The sequence below is a fragment of the Phaenicophaeus curvirostris genome, chromosome 5 (assembly GCF_032191515.1).
Source record: "Phaenicophaeus curvirostris isolate KB17595 chromosome 5, BPBGC_Pcur_1.0, whole genome shotgun sequence".
In the NCBI taxonomy this organism is placed as follows: Eukaryota; Metazoa; Chordata; class Aves; order Cuculiformes; family Cuculidae; genus Phaenicophaeus; species Phaenicophaeus curvirostris.
In genome coordinates this window covers 26,777,569-26,795,143 of record NC_091396.1, presented here as the reverse complement: position 1 = coordinate 26,795,143, position 17,575 = coordinate 26,777,569, and the positions used below count along the sequence as shown (strand labels likewise).

The 17,575-nt window shown below is 37.4% G+C and overlaps 1 protein-coding gene across 1 annotated transcript in view; it reads right to left on the bottom strand.

The window, feature by feature from the left end:
- Positions 1–17,575, bottom strand: part of LOC138721244 (cytosolic phospholipase A2 epsilon-like) — a 33,544-nt gene that overhangs the window by 800 nt on the left and 15,169 nt on the right. The window contains exons 7-20 of the mRNA XM_069858140.1: positions 14,093–14,135; positions 13,408–13,471; positions 11,932–12,074; positions 11,689–11,778; positions 10,955–10,992; positions 9,172–9,307; positions 7,338–7,474; positions 5,921–6,143; positions 4,940–5,054; positions 4,146–4,283; positions 3,762–3,869; positions 2,749–2,940; positions 2,118–2,287; positions 431–617 (exon numbers count right to left, since the gene is read on the bottom strand). Of these exons, the coding sequence (XP_069714241.1) occupies positions 431–617; positions 2,118–2,287; positions 2,749–2,940; positions 3,762–3,869; positions 4,146–4,283; positions 4,940–5,054; positions 5,921–6,143; positions 7,338–7,474; positions 9,172–9,307; positions 10,955–10,992; positions 11,689–11,778; positions 11,932–12,074; positions 13,408–13,471; positions 14,093–14,135 (1,784 nt within the window). The remainder of the gene's footprint in view (positions 1–430; positions 618–2,117; positions 2,288–2,748; positions 2,941–3,761; positions 3,870–4,145; positions 4,284–4,939; positions 5,055–5,920; positions 6,144–7,337; positions 7,475–9,171; positions 9,308–10,954; positions 10,993–11,688; positions 11,779–11,931; positions 12,075–13,407; positions 13,472–14,092; positions 14,136–17,575) is intronic.

Genomic DNA, 17,575 nt, shown 5'->3' with positions numbered 1-17,575 from the left:
CAGTCTGGGAGATTTCTTTTAAATATGTGACCAAAACCCAGATGAATGGGCTATCACCAAAACCTCCAGAAGGTTTTGCCTCCCATCTTTACAAGAAGCAGTGAATAACATGTCCACATCTGTAGAATATAACGGCTTCTGTTGAGAACTTACCACCTATGCTGTACGTGCTTTGAGAGTTTTACTTTTACAATCTCTCTAGTAATTCCTGTGGAGTAAATGCCTATTTTCATGCCAAATGTGTTAGGAAAGATTCTGGAGTTCTCACAGTCCACACATACTGACACAGACCAGTTATTTTTTATCAGCAATGAGACTAATAATGCCAGCATTGGAAAGAAGACCAGAGATGACAGTGAGACATTAGATATGAATAGGACACACTATATAACTGATATTTGATTAAAATTGCTAGCCACAGACAACTCACCAGGAGCTTTATATTTCTTGAAGGTGTCATTTACGAGGGGGAAAAAAAGAACTGTTGGAGCTTGTGGACTGTCAGAATCTTCAAATACATAGCACTCCTTCAAGTTTTCCCTGTCTTCCTCGCTTATCTCAATTTTGGGAAATGGAATTCCTTGCTCTGAGAAGTAATTTGCAATCTGATCCAGAGGCTGAAATGAATTAATAAAAGAAATAAAATAAATACAAAGAATCAACACTAAAAAAAAAAAAAAATCCAGAGGCCTGGATTTTTTAAAATCCAGCAGCCAACATGAATATGCCAAGGCTTGAATCTTCTTCTGGGAAGACGTTGGGTTGCAGACAGAAACAACCATAACCGCACCAGACATTACGGCTTATCTTATTTTCTGCACTGCTTTAGGCAAAAGAAGAAAACAGTCACTTCCTTTGACCTTGAAAATGGAGACAAAAGGCAGAGGGCTGATCTCATAATTTCAATTAAATAAGTTCAGAAGAGGAAAGGAAAGAATGGAGAGGGAACACATCAGTCCAGATCATGCTATGTCATTGTCTTGACTTCTTCATTATTTACCACTTTACGAGTCTTTGTCCTCTGTATAGTTTGCCATCATTTGATAATGACTCCCTATTAACATATACATTTATCAATATACATTATGACCTAATGAAAAAAACCCCAAACATCTTTAATGGCTGTATTTACTATAAGCCTATGTCTATATTAATACTATTCTCGTTGTGTGTGCAACACTAATTCTTTTTTTTTAAATTATTAATCAAGTCCAGCTTCAGCCAGTACACTTCCATGAGACTGATATGAGATAAATAGACCAAGAGACACACAGGTTTTCCCACTTAAACTGTTAAAATATTGTCATGACATTCCATTGCCTCTCTAAGTTGCTCACCTTAAGGATCACAGAATGATCTGAGTTGGAAGGGACCTACAAGAAACATCGAGTACAACTCCTATCCCTGCATAGGACAAACTCAAAATTAACACCGTGTGTCTGAGTGTATTGTCCAAATGTTTCTTGAATATTGTTAGGCTTGGCACCATGGCTGCTTCCCTTGGAAGACTGTTCCAGTGCTCCACCACCCTCTAATTGAAGAATCTTTTCCTAATAGCCAATCTAAACCTTCCTTGGCACATCTTCCTGCCATTCCCTTGGGTCTTGTCATTGGTCACCAGAGGGAAGACATCAGCGTTTGTTCCCCCCTCTTCCCTTGTGAGGAAGCAGTAAACTGCTATACCCCCGCAGTTTCCTCCTCTCCAGGCTGAACAGACCAAGAAGCTTCAGTGGCTCCTAATACAGCCTGATCTAGTGGGAGGTGTCCTTGCCCATGACAAGGCATTGGAACTAAATGATCTTTAAGGTCCCTTCTAACCCAAACCATTCTATGATTCTATGATTCATTCTATTAATATGCCTCAGTCAGTTCTTCAAAAACTTTCGTTACACTGCAGTGAAGACCATGATGATGTTAAAATGTCTATATCCATCATTGTCCTCTAAAATCCTTCTTGGTTACTAAGAAATAAATCACCTAATAATCTAAATAATAATTCATATAATAATCATCTATTTCCTATTCCAGTACTGGAAAATTAGTTCGTGTGACTGACAATTACTAGATACCAAAAGGCCAGGAAGGAAAAAGATCTCAGATACCATAGCTTTTCTTACCAGTGTCTGGGACCCTCCACTGTAATTTAAATGCAGGATGACATCCACCTCCCTTTTTGATCTCAAAAGTGGTGGGTAGCTGGTATTGATGAAAAAGCCAGTATCAACAAGGGAGAGGTCATTGTCTGCTGTTTCCATCAGTTTATTTGGAAAGGAGTCTATGACTGTGTCTGAAACATAAACATTTCACATTACAACAAATACAAAATGAAATTGCTCATCTGCAGAAAGTTAAAGAGGAAAGAGGAGAGAATTTTGCCTACCATCTTCCCTGCCTTCGTTTGACTTCCTAGCAACACTGATTTACAGGAGTAACAGACACACGACAACTCCTTCCTTCCTGGACACCTTAAACAGCTTTGGCCTTAAAGGGGAGATCTCTCCTGCCTTCTCAGGCTAAGCTCACGTTGTCTACTGGAACACAATCCCCAGACAACCAAATTCAATTTCACCCCTCAAAAAATTAAATGCTGTTCAAATCTGGTTTCCACGTCTTCCATTTGTGGAAGGGAGAAGTGGAATTTTAGAAGAACTCAGTCTCGTCTCTTCCTCCTCACTGGGAAATCCTAATTAAATTCCCAAACTGAAACCTCCTTAAAATGTTACTGCAAAACATGCTGTGTTACTGTGCCTTTCCAAGTGGAAAATCCTTCACTCTCCAGGTACTTGCTATGCATCTGGAAGCCTCTGATAAAATTGGGATACTGTGCAATGGTTGGGCGTCCTGTTAAGACATCTCGCAGAGCAGAGGAGAAGGCACTTGAGGGAGTGAATACGCATGTGTCTGTCTCATAAGGATTCACGGACAGAAAAGGTTCTTCCTCTGCAAGAAGTAAAAAAGAAGTTCTGAGTTTAGGACAGTTTTCTGAAATGATCAATATTTTTTTTAAAATGGAGTAATGGTTGATAAAGACAGTTGTCACCATCCCCCACCCCAAAGGTAAATCAGACATAGTCATAAGCCCTTAAAGTCTATGCAACTAGATAAAACTCAGTATTAGACACTGAATTAAATGACAGCTACCAGCAGGCATCAAGCTGCCAGGCAGTAAGCACTACCTCCCACTACAAGCTTCCTTGCATGATGCCCACCTCTATCACAGCAAGCAGTGGAGACAAGAGCTGAGTTCCAAAGCATGCAGGGGGACAAATTAGCATTTGAACAGGACACCTTCAGAAAGCATGTGAATAACACCCAGCTGCAAACATTATCTAAGTTTGGAGGCCAGTCACTCCAGGCTCCCTGTGCAATTAACAGCAAGAGCAAGCTTTCTCTATGGGCAGTTTGGTGGAGAAAGCAGCCCTCTGCAAGAGATGTTTTCTTTGTTGATGGTATTAGGAGCCAGGGAGGACCATATCATGACTTAACAGTCTGAAGAAGGATTCCTAATAAAATGTTATTTTTACATGTCTGATGGAGACTAGTTTTGTGTCTGCACATTCTTTAGAAAAAGGTACAGCTTTGCCAAAGCTTTGCCAAAGAAGCACAATTTAGTTCTTCTAAATGAGGCATAAAAATTTCTTAGCCAATTTCTTTGCTTTGCTTTCCCCATCTCTCTCTCTTTGACATTCACAGCATCTTTTCAGGCACAGAACATAAGCAATACATACTGGTGGTTAAAAAAACCCACAAAACAATCTCACCAATGTCTTTTACTCTGTCTCTTGTCCATCTATACCAGAAGTCCTCTGAATCAGTAGCCAAATTCCAGACATACATCACATCTATGGAAAATATACTACTCCACATGCCTGTAATGTGAAAGAGAGAATAGAAACTGATTGATGGAGTAGTCTTGGAAGAATTTTAATTGATACATACCTTCAATCCTTCCCCTTGGATACTTCCTTTCTGTCTGGATGGATATCATTGTGGGAATACTTCCTGAGTATGTCCTTGCCAATGCAAAGTCACACCTGCTCACCCTGTTTACTAGTGCTTTCCCAGGGCTCTCCACCACATACCACTTGTTCACTTGCACCAGCTGCCCCTCGAGTAGGCCATCTTTCCCTCTAAGCAATAGTCACCTTGCATATAGCAGATTCGAGTCTCTGAGAGCCTCTTCACCAATCTTCCCATAAAGAATTCACTTCCAAAATGTTCTGCATGGATAGATGCTCCATATTTGAGGAGACTGACTTCATAGGGTGTGAACTCCAGCCACTCTATGGTGACAGCAGCCAGATTAGGAAAAGGCAATAATGTGTTAACTGTTGCTAAAGAGAGGAGTACTAGGGAGAAGGAATAAATCGTGAGAAAGATACTGTCTAGTTCATCTAATGTACTGTTCACCAACTATAGCAGTACACTGAGAATATGTCTTTTTATACAGTGATCTCCAGCAGAAAAGCTCTGGTCTGAATGAAACCATAAGCATTCTGTGCAGATAGTCTTACTCAGAAACACGTATTGCTCAACTATAACTTGTTCCCTAAGGGTGCCAGTGGCAGAAAGCTTAGCATTCACTTAGTGTCATGTACATGGCTGCTCTTATTAAACAAACTCTATGAAAATAAATGCTAGAGAAAATAGTGACTTTCCTGCCACTGGAAACAAAAACTGAAGTTTTTCTCTTTAGTTGTCAAAAATAAGCCACATGGAATCAGTATAACAACTAGTTTCATTACAAGGCCTTTGTGACCAGGATAAATTTTGATGTTGACATCATAAATGATAGTTGCTATTCTGTGAAATTCTAAAAGGTTTTTTTTTGTAATTAGAATTAGAAGACTGTTGTATTAGAGGTGATTACATGCATTTAGTCTGAGTTCAGATTACTTAATTTATAAAGTTGTTAAGAAGACTGGATCATAACCATTACCTCTGAATGCCTGAGCACTGTAGTTGGACTTGAGGTTGATGGCCACATAGATGGGCAATGGGTTCTGACCATTATCCACGGCCTGTCGTTGGTCTGAGAGTTTGTGTTGATCTTTCTGGTTTTGATTAAAAATAGTTAATGGAATAAACTGAAAACCAACTTGTACTTGAAATAAAACAGCATGAATTATGAGCTTTACTCAGGTTCTCCTTCGTTTTTCTCAGCTCACTGGATTGTGCAGAAATATCTGCCACAGGCTATTCCAGACTTGGCAAGTATCCCATAACCAGCAGCTACCCCCTTATGGGTTCTTTAATTTTGAGGAATGCAGAGGTTGACTCTAGATTCAGCAAGGGAAAAAACATTCCCAGGAAGAAATGCATGGCTAAGTAAACGGTAAAGTACTTTCCTTTGCTAGATCTAAGGGAACTATTTTTATGATATTTTAGCATATTTTTCAAGTACATTAATATGCAAGAATATATTCTATTGCACATGACAATTAAAAACTTCCTTGCATAAACACAAACCAGAAGGAAACTACTTAAGTTATATTGTTATTAAAGTACCAAAATTTCTTTCACTCTTTCTTAAAACTTGATAAAACATTTACAGAATGGTCTTCCCCTCTATTTGAATCATCTCCATATGCAGTCTATAACTAGGTCACTTTATTCATTTATGCTAATGAAGTAAATAATTTCAAATTTTCAGGTGCCTCTTCTAGTCACAATATTTCATGTCCAAAGTGATCAGTTTACAGTTCAGAATTTTTCTTTCTTTAAGAAATAAAAACGCCTTTGACTGCAATGGCATGGCTCCTTCAGTTCAAAGCTATCCTCATATTAAAGAAAGAGTTGTGTTGTAATAATGAATCTGAATATACAGAATTTAATCAATCATTATGGCATCCCAGGATTTTTTTTCTTCTTCTTTTTAGCTATAGAAGTTCGTTTGGTTTCTGGAAAAAAGGAATAATACCTTATCGTGTAGCATTGATTCAATGACAAGCCCCCAAAGGTCTATGAAAGAAGTCTTATGTCCTTCTTTAGTCCTCTCCTTCAGGTCATTATAATAATACTTAAGACAATCCAAAGAAAAACAGCAGATCTTGCATTTAGTTACTTGCTTGCGAGCTTCCTTGATTGCATCCTCCAGATATTTTTGTGACCAATTAGAATCTTCATATAAGTTTGACATTGTCCTGAAGAAACGTTAGAGGAAAAAAATGAAAGAGAACTAATACTGTGGTCTGGCTTCAGAAAACTTCTATGCAATTTCTTTGCCTGTTTCTCAATTCCTATGGGCTTCACAACTGAAAATTAAATGCATTTGAAACACTTTCATGTCAAGAACAAACAAAACCTCCAAGCTTTGCTGGTTTTGATGATAAAAGTTTTTGTGGGCTCAAAATTGATCCAAGATAGTCAAGGGAAGAAAACACAAATACAAAGGAAAATACAAAATACAAAGATTTCACAAGTCCTTAGAAGATCAATTTCTTGGAAGGTAAGAAGTACTCTAGGGAGCAGTTCTTACTAGTTTGCTCCAGTCCCATATTTTTTTCCAGTATCTGCTACTGGCTTCTGCCGGCAAGAGAACTGGGAAGTTCTTGGGTCTTGGGCATGTCCTGATGCAACCATTCTTACTTGTCTCCTTGAAATCGTAACACAGACAGGTATACTCAGGTCTCCACAAGTGTACAGAGAGCTTAAAAGAATTTGGCAGATGCTTAAACAAACCTGCCATTAAATGCACAATTAAGTGCAAAAATGCTGTCTCCACTTCTAGCTAGGTGTAGAGAAGTGGATCTACCTGGAACCCACATGATTAAATACTTACATTTTTTTAAATATGATATCAACTATATGCTCACTAGAGGAGTGCATTTTCTAATGAGTAACCATAGCTGCAGTCTCTCCAAGATAACTTGGTATCATTTGTTGGAATGTCTGTGACAGTATTAATACCACTAGTCCCAAATATACTTTTTACCAGAGGGAGATGCACTCTAAATCCAAAATGGAAGCGAGAATAACCAGCAAATGGCAGGCATAAATTCTTCTTCCCATCTTCAATTCCCCGTCTAAAGATAAATTCGTTGCATTCAGTCTAATGTATAATTGATAAAATATGAAAAGATAATGGAACATTTACATTAAAATACCAAGCATAATCTGTGTCAGTGTGGTAGCAAAAGCAGCTGATGAATATAGCAATTGATCTCTTATTCAGTATGTTTTATTTCTTTGCTCTAGATGGACACACAGGAGATTGTGGGGAAAATAGAAAATATTTTCATTTACTAAGTGCCATGTAAGCTGATGGCGCTGCCCAAACTGTCTACAGTATGAAGCAAAGAGAGTGTAAACATAAACCTTGTTTGGATCATTCTCACCATGTGGTCCCCGATAAACCACCAATGTAGGAAAAGCAGTCTAACAGACAGAGTTTCTGGAGACCCAGCAGGCTGCCATACATTGCTGTTAAGGATCTCGTCCCTCCTCCAGTCGTTGTGATGGCCACCACTGGCACCTGTTCAACATGGCAAGGCAGAAGAAGTGAAAGCTATGCATGTGTTAGAAACAAGCAATTCCCTCTTACTGCAGAAATCGCATAACAGGTTACAGGCATTGATACAAATAGTAATATTACTTCATGCAAAAGTGATGTGATTGTTGCGAAAGACTTCTGTGGCCACCACCTGACTGATGGGAGAGGGAAGGTTTTTATCTTACCCACTCAGATCGGGGCAGGAGGCTATTTCCTCAGTATATAATTGGAAATCAACCTCATCTCCCTGGAATTCTTCTCAAAGTGTATTATTAGAAGCCATCAGAGAAAAGAAAGGATTTACTGCGTTGGAGTAGATTAGGGATCTGTGATTCTGCCTTTAACAATGACCGGTGTCTCAGAAGAATGCACAGCACCATGTAATCAGCCAGACCACACAACATCCAAAGCCTTCCTGGCCTCAAGCCAGGAAGTTTATGTTCTAAAGTACAATCATCAATTGGGCTTCCCGTGCTCCAAGGTCCAAGTCGGATTGAAGAGACAGACTATTTTTGCCTTAATCTTTTTCTGATTAACTGCACTCATTGCTTCAATTAGTATCTTAAGTTCCATGAATGCCTGCATTCCCTATGGACAAGGTCTATTTATACCTTTTTCATTATTAGCTTCTAATTTCATCAAGCAATCTGCTGTTCTGAAGTCAATGAATACAGATTGAAGAAAATATTCCTCCCGTTCCGTTAATTGAAATTAATCTAAAAAACCCTATGTTCTTCCTATACTAAACTTGATAAGAACTTAAAATTTAAGAATTTTTATAAATAATAATAAGGAAAAACTGATCATCCTAACTAAAATCAGAATAATTCCAAAAAGTTAGATTTTAGTTCTTACATTTTTCTAAGCTTTTCATTATGAATTGCAATTCTAATTGTAATTTTTTTTCAATTCAAATGTAAGTCAGTTAACAAGGCAGAGGGGATTTTTTCACAACTTTGAATTTAAATACTGCAATAGGAAAGCCAGAGTAATTAGATCTTTTCAAAAACAACTTTAGACTTACTATTTCAGTCTTACCACTTTAACCAATTTTCCATATGTCAGGAAACTCAGAGAGCTATGTAAAACCCTTCTTTCCAGCTTTCTTGAAAACTTCATTTCCTACATTATTCTCTGCTCTGAAGTCCAAACTGTGATTTTTTTAAAATCTGTATTTATACAAATCACTCTTTCTTTTAATTACCAGCTAAAGAGGATTCTTGCTTGTTGATATGTTTGTACTTACCTTATTTTCAACAACCCAGCTAGAAATAAGCAGTTACAAAACTCATAGTTGAATTACAGAGGCAGGAGCAGGGTCTACAGTGATAATGCTGCAGAATAAGCTAATGAATCAGCTATTTAATCTATACCACTCAATAATTCACTCTTCTTTTCCAGCTTGTCAGTTTTATCCTAGTGGTTAGTTTTCCCAACACTGTGTCTTATCTGCTACAGAAGACTGTGTGAAAATTTTTGCTTCCTCCCTTCAAAATCCTTTACAAATGCCATGACCACCACCTTGTCTCTGTTACTGAGCTAGAGGCACACTACTTCCCAGGCAGTTTCTCCCAGTTGTTCCATGTCTGCCCATTTTTCTTCCCAAAACTCATGAGCAATATCAAGAATAAATAGGAATGGGTTGAACTGAAGAGCTACCAAGGATTGTGTTAACTTGCCTCATGGTCTTTCAGATCCTCCTCCAATTGAAGAATCTTTTTCAGAGCAGCAGCAACATATTTCTTCCTTTTCCACAGGAATTTCTTCTCTTCTGTGCACAGGCTAAACCCCAAGCGCACATCCAGGTCTCCTGAGCTGGAATAGGCAATGGGACAAATCAATGCATATGTCATTTATAGCCGATTCCAGGAGCTGTGCAGCAGTTACTCTGTAAACTCCACAAATCATCTGTAAAAAAAAGTTGTTTCTAAGTCTGCATATTGATCAAGGAACAGAGAAAATAAGGACCATTTTTATTGTCAGTAAGAAGTAACAGCGAGGACGAAGAGGAGCTTCCAGTGTGCTTTAGACACGGGCAGAAAGACAAGACACAAGCCAGGGAAAGATCACCAAAGGAGGTAATTTCAGGAGTAATTTTTCATTTATCCATTCATTTTTGTCCCCTGACATCCTGAAAAAAGTCAAGTGATGCCATCTTCACCTGTTCTCAGGTTTTGACAGCTCACTAACAGTGTTTAAAGCGAAGGTCCTAATGAGCTGTGTGACAGATCCTGAACTGCAGACTAAGTCCTGCAGCATCACACCCTGCTCAGCCTCTGTCCTGTGAATTCCAGCCTTTCACCTGTGCACTGAATAGATTTCTAGATAAGCATTTGCAAGCTTCATCCTGAAAATATAGAAGAAAATTCATCATTTCTTCCACATGGGCAGCCACACTGAATTTTCTCCCTTGAGGAATGAGAAGCACAAGCCAAAAAATTTACAGAAAAAAGGTACAAAATCAATCAACTGGCAGCTAACGTTTTGTGTCTCCAATAACATAAACACCCTCGTTTCTGAGGACACTACTCAATATTGACCAAATCTGCTGGGTCACATCACCCTCTGATGGCTGCAAACTATATTCTCAACAGTACTTTCAGCAATATTTCACAAACATGAATATTTCAAGGGTTAATAATAATTTGTTCTCCAGCAAATCTGGTGTATCACAGTGCAATTCTGAAAACACAGTAAGGTCAAGTGATTGATCTTATAAAAACAAACATCATTTTTAGCAGTAGATTAGAATTCCTATTACTCTTTCTATAAATCTGTGATTTACATTTCAATATAATTTTTCATTGGCTGAGATTGAACAAGTAGCTCTTCTTCCTGTGCTGTGAATGCCACCTACACAAACTGCTCCCATGCTCTGAAAATCCACCTTAGTTCCCTTCTTTATAACACCCAGTTGTAAGAATGGTGTGAAAAATATGAAGTTTTCAGTTGAACCATGAAACCTCGTTGTCTTCAGTTTTACATATCAGTGGCGCAATTCTGTCCCTGTGAGTGGGCTGGCAGAGGGGCAGCTGGTCAGGTCTTACCTCCCATTCTGTTCAGTGAAGCAGGAGAAGGGGTAGAAGACAGAATTCCCTGTGTTTGTTTGGCCACTTTGCAAAATTAAAGAGGAATAGGGTTTATTTCTGGCAACATGCAGATCTGACTATTGGCGTAAATAGGCAACAAAATTAATATGTGAGTACTGCAGTTTTATTCATGTCTATGAATATTAGTCATAAAATAGGCTAGTTTACTCTGAAGAAACCTACCGAGGCTCATAACTCATATTGAATTGCACGATCCTATAACTGCAGCAGACTTATACTTACTTGAGGCACCACATGAGTACAGGACAAAGCACTCACACAGCATGTGTTCATCTCCCAACCTATAAGGAAAAAAACCTAGATAACTAGTTTATGATAATCCTGGATGATAGGATGAAAAAGGCTATCTTACCATTTTCTTGCTGTCAAGCACACATGAAAAGAAGAATCCTAGAAATCCAGAAAATAAATGAATTACCATTAAACTTTAAAACATTTCTCTCCTTCAAGCTCAAGCTTTCTCACTTTCAGTGAGAAAGAAGGTTCTCAAATAATAACTCATATGGCCAAGGGCATTATTTCAGTATAATTAACCCAAGTCTCACTTGCTGTTCTGGAATCAAATTCTCTCTTATCTAGCAAGCCTGTCTGTTTGGGGCAGTTAGTGTGCCCCAAGTTCACATGTTACACCAGCTCACAGTGTGCACACTTAGGAGTAACAAGAATGAGAGAAGTTATATTATTAACAAAATAAGAAAAAAAAATCACACACATAGACGTTCTCAATATCAATATTTAGACAAATTGAGGTCTGAATTAAGCTCATATTTGGGATTGATTTTTTTTTCCATTCTGAAATTGTGTCCATGCCAGAAATTTTGAAATGCATGTGTTGGTTTTGTTCCTTGAAACCACTTAATTCTAATTTTGGGACACAGGTTTGCAATGATTTTCATATTATTTAATTATTGTTAACAACTGCTTCCTTAAAGTGAATATGATGGTCTCAATTTTTTTTTCAACATTTTCAATAGACAGCTGTACAAGTTCACACAGTGATTTTGTTCACTCAGGAACTTCGTTCCTAGCAGAACAATGTTAGGCACATTTTGAAAATAGTAATTTCAAAAGTTTCACAGCACTCACCTCTTCTACTATTATTTCCTTCTGCAAAGGGAGTGAAGTCAGAGGGAAGGAAAGGATCCCAGATTTCTCACTTTCATTTTTATTTGCCAGCTGAAACAATGTAAGAAGTGTTAGAGATGTGCACATGAAACATTTTTCATCGCTATGTCTTCTCCTACTAAGAGGGCTAGTTCAGTTCACTGGTTACATTAATTTCTTCTTATTTCATTAAGGTTAGTGATAACATACAGAAGGGGAACATACTTCTTCTGGCAATGTGATATCCAGTCTTGTCTGGTCATTTATAACACAGTGAAACACAATGATCCTAAGGCTGGGGTCAGAGTCCAGCAGAATCTTCTGGCTTCTTTCATGGGACCCTTTCACTGTAAATGTAAGCTCCTGATCTAAACATAGAAGAAAGGAACAATGAGAATTTTAACTATCCCAAGCAAACACACATAACTAATAAATAAATCAGCTTCCACTCTTCACAATTCTTGTCTGATCTTCCTTACATCACAATGATTAAGGAGACTTTGGGTCCCCAAAACAGATTGAAAACGGATATTTTCATTGGTCTGTAGAAATCATTAATACTCAGAAATCACATATTTTTATAATACTATAGTGCATTTGGTAGATGTTTTCCATGAATAAATAAATCCAAGATTTAGATTTAAAGGAGCATCACTTTAAAGGCATTTTGGATTATTTATATTGAATAAGTCATTTATTTGAAGTCAGTCTTTTCTGGTTCATCATGTACGTTTTACTGTATATTGTGTCTGCTACAACAGTCATATGACTCAAACACCAAAATCAAGCTGACTCATTGACATGTCCCCTCATTTCACCAGAACTGAAACTATCAATCAACCCAGCAGCTGTGTTCCTTGTACATGAAAGCTCTTACATTTACAGTGAGACTGTTGGCTGTTCTCTTCTAAGATCAAGGCCAATAGGCATATAATTTTAGGTTGCTAACCTTTCCCATGTTGCATTTGAGTCTGAAACTTCCTATAATGCAACTTAGCCATTGTTAATCTTTTATTCATAAAGATCAATTTTCCATTCATTAATTATCTTGAAACAGTCACAATTTTTTGAGAATTGCCCCATGAGTAACATTACGCAACCTACTGTTCATTTGAATGAACTTAAAGACTAGTGAGGAGTCCTGCTACATTTATTAGAGTTATATTTTACAGCTCAAGTCCTGATTTGGTGGTGGTTTGCATTTTGTGCAGACCCCTTTGATACAATTTTACATTTAAATTTAACAGTGCCAGTTAAGTATTTTTGCCCTAGCAAACTAAAGGAAAAAAAATTCTTTTTCAGAAACCTGATTGGCTTGAAACTTTGTACATACTCATACCGAAATGAAACATACAGGATAAGATCTTTACATATTAATTTAAATATAAGATAATTCTAAAAGAAAATCCAACAGTTCAAAATTTTCATTTTGAACCAGCAGCAAAAAGAGAGAAATAATATATTTTTTTTCCAAGTATATATGGCTGGGTTTGCCTCAATTTAAGATTTGCCTCAGAAGTAAATATTTGATTAATTCAAACTTTGACAGATACAATCTTTCTACAAGGTGGGGCACAGTGAAACTAAGTGTGGTGTTACACAGCTAGAGTAATATGCACAACAGATTATTAATTTTTCAACATCTTTATAATGACTGAATCATAACAGAAAAACAATAGGTTAATGAAGCAATAACCTCACTTGTGGATTGCTGCTTCAGTTTCCCAGTATCCACCCTAACCTCCAAACAGGAAACCTCACGTGCCTGTAGCAAGAGACAATAAATGACAACTGAGAGAAGCATAAACGCCATTGCAAGTGATTCATGCTGTTCTCAACCAACCCGTCTAAATGATCAATGAGCAACACAATTGTTATCTACTACGTCTACAGATAATGAGTGCAATAATGCCATGGTATTTTTTTCAAAAATTGAAAGCAAAAAAGGAGCTTAATTAGTTTTTTTCCAAACCCATGAGCTGCTTGAACTTGGAGAGATGGTTAGAGTAAAGATGAGACTTATTCAAAATAGTAAGTCTATTGAGATATAGGACTCTTAAAATGCTTCCTATGAGCATTTTATCACTTTCACCATTAACCCCTGATAGTTCTGGGTGCAATGTGGGAGAAATGAGTAGGAAATTTAAGATTATAGAAGAAAGTAGGTGGCAGGCCCATGCTGACAGCAGCCTCACAGTATGGATTTGCAGAAGGTGGCACCGCATTGGAGTGACCGGAAAACAGTGAATCTTAGTGCCAACAGCAGATTCTTTTTTTTCAGTAGGGCAGTGTGGCTGATAGTACTGGCTTTGGCATAAAGCTCAAAGTTTCTGCAGTTAAAAATATGAACGTTTGCACAAGAAAGATTGTAAGAAATATACATTACCACTAGTACTCCATTGGTAATGATGCTATCAGGATAGTCCAGACTGAAACATAAAACGGAAAATAGAATGTTATGCATGGGGCAACTCAGGTAAATGTTTGAATCTATGAGTTAACACATTTTCCCCAATTTTGACATTTCCAGCTTCAACATTCTCACTCAAAAATACTTTAAAGCTTTTATCAAGCATTGTTCTAGATGACAATCTGAGTTGCAAGTTTTTCCGTCCACCCTGACAGAACATGAAGCAGGGCTTTTTCTCCTGTGATTTTGCATACTTTCTGTAGTGAACTGTATAAAGAATTCTGATACATGACACACTGAGTTTGAAAAGAGCAGAAGACCGTTACATCAGCCTTGATTGTTTTGATTATTACACAGTTTGTCCCAAGGTTTTGCATTCAAAAAAACTAATAGATTTGTCTAGATTTCCACAATTTTCAAAATATTAGGATAACGGCGGAACAAGTTGTACTTGCCTCTATAAAGAGATTTTCAAAATGGACAAGAGATTTTAATACATCACTACATGTGTAAATGTGTTTCCACTTACCCATCATGGAGAAGTGTGTTCATATACCATAGACGCCAGATTTTATATTCTAAATTTCTAATTCTATATTTCCTTCAGGAAAATCAGGCAACGTCTCAGTAAGGACATCTTACAATTTACCATTTTATTAAATTGCAGATATAAATTTATGGAGTATCTCAATAACCCAGATTAGTGCAGGCAGTATAAGCTGTTTATTCAGACTTTACAAGCTATGGATTATACACTTTGTAGTCTCATAAATTATATAGATTAGATATGTATTACATCTCAGTTGAAAACAGACGATACGTTTCCTTTAAAATCAGATAAATTACATTGTTATTATCTATTTTAAGATGAGGTTTATTACAACTATTAAATTTCAGTACAAACACGCACAAAAATAAATTTGTAAAATTTCCCATGACAAAGAATTCTCCCAAAATTTCAAAACTCATATTTGGTTTAAAGTTTCATTTCCAAATCAGTATTTTCCTTTAAGAGGAAAAATATGCATTGGCTTAATACAGGGCAGAACACTCAGGAAAAACTTTCCAGTAAATAAAGAAAAAAATTTTTTAAACAAACCAATCCCTACCGAAAAAAAGTTGTATACTGTAAAAAAATTTTTCTGAAGAATTTTGTAGGATCTTTTTTTGGAAGTGTGTTTAAAAGGATTTCAAATAACATTGGTCAGGAATGGGCAAAAAATACTCAGTGTTTCTACCTGCATGTAGGGAAATGTAATTAAGTATGATTGAGTTTTTGCTTCAGACCCAAACTTTTGCACTTAATTACTATATTGTAGTCAAATAATTATATCGTTACATGATATATTGTGTCCCTATCTCAAACACTTCATTAAAAAATTAAAGAAAGCAGAGAAGAAGCATGGTGGATATTAAAAGACCTCAGTCTGAATAGCTTGGTGAGATGAAGGTGCAATGACAGGAAAAGATGTTGTCTTACACAGGGAAAAATCCAGTAGAGTGTAGTATTATTTCTATCAGCAACGCATGAACTTAGACAGATAATTAGGAGTTCAAGGCATGACCTTCAAACAGGGTGGAAGTTCATGTATTGGCGGACAGAATGGCTTGGAAGGCTCCTACAACAATCTAGGACAACACAGGCATTAAGCAGCAATGGCTGAAATGTCCCTCTTGGGGTATCGCCTCTGTGAGGAAGTCCAGATGCTGTCACTTGTTGGTTAATCTCCACACTGTGCTTCCAACTTTTATATCCTGAGTTTCAAGGCTTCTGGTCACAGCATAAGACAAATGTTTTAATATTTTTTCTTTTTTTTTTTTTAACCTAGTGATCTATACACTTCTTTTAAAAAAAGACAAAAGGCACTCACCTTTCTATGAAGATCACTAGAAAAACAGCTGAGCTGGATGCAGAAGAGCTCTTACTATTCAGGTTGTCAGGGTCCCTTGACTATTCTGCTTTATTTTGGAGCACTGAATAATGGACACCAGATAGTCCTGAGAAGTGACTTTCTCTAACAACAAAGCTGTTATAAGGCAGCCTTCATTACATATACTAACAGTCCTGTACTCGCCTACATCATAGTTTGTGATTTATGGCTTTTTCTAATGCAGACTTCAGTTTTATGATGAGAACATGTAGCATGTTATGACAGGAGAGGCCTGGAACAGAGACTCTGGGCATCGTTCCCCATTAAATATCTATTGAAGGGTTTCCTAACACTGCAGTGGACTCTGAGAACCCATGTATCACTTCCCAACACCTGGTACGCATCAAACTACCTTCTACTCCTTTTTTAGATCATGTCTGGCTTATAACAAAACCGGCAACAGTGTATGGGAAGTTACAGTCACACAGATTCAAATATTACAGTTCACATTTAGAGTAGGCAATTGTGATTTCTTTCACTGATAATCTGGATTTTTTTTATACTTATGTACATAAACTTAATTCTTTCATGTCAGATCCAGCTTCCCCTTCTTTTAGGAGCTTCTGCATAATTCAGGCCGTTTGTCTGAGCTTTCTGACTACCCAAAACAAGTACAGGGGATGGTATTATTTCTATAAAGAAATCTGTATTTGCCTCCAATTGTCTTTGATAGTAATTTTTCCTAACTTAAAACTTTTACCTAAAGTGCTCCTTGAGACCCCATGACCTCCTGCCACAAATACAAACAGTACATTTGGCCCCTGATGGATGGAGACTCAGTCTACTCTAAGTTTCCTCAGCAGTGCCCCAAAAAAATGGGTACCATGATCTGCTGGTCCTCCCCAACATAGGAGAAATTTCTCAAAATAATACAGCAGAACTACAGAAACAAGAAAAAGAAGTTTATTTTCTAAAAATCATGCTTTTGTCATATTTCAATATTTAACTTTTATACAATTTTTTTGTACACCTATTTACATTTCTATGTATTAAGTGGGCTTTGTTTTTAACAATATTTCACTGAAAAGAAAGAAAAGAGCGGTGGAGCTGAGATGAAAAGTTGTGTAAGAGGGGTCCGTCATTCTTCTAAGAGTTGTTTGAGATGCATTTCCTCAACTTGGGACATCTGAAATACAGAAACATGCCAAACAAGAAGATCAGCAGACCCAGCAAATACCCCAAGGCCTTCGCACCTGTCCTTTAAATTCAAAGTACCGTTTAGTTCATGAGATATCTCTTCAGGGCCACTAAATATCAGGCGTGGGCTTCAGAAGAGGTCAGAGGGGAGAGGAATATTGAGCGAGCGAAGCCACCTAGTCCAGCGGGACCCTGTCCCTGTTTCAACTCGTAGAGGTTCCTGCTGATGCTGGACACTAGCAGGAGAAACACAAGTGAGAAATCTCACGTTACCATTTATAAACATCACAAGATAATGTAAAAAGCACGAAAGTACACAAAACGGCAACCTGTGTGTGACCTTACCTTTTCTGTCACAGCTGCTCGAGGGCAGCAGCTCTCATGCCAGCTG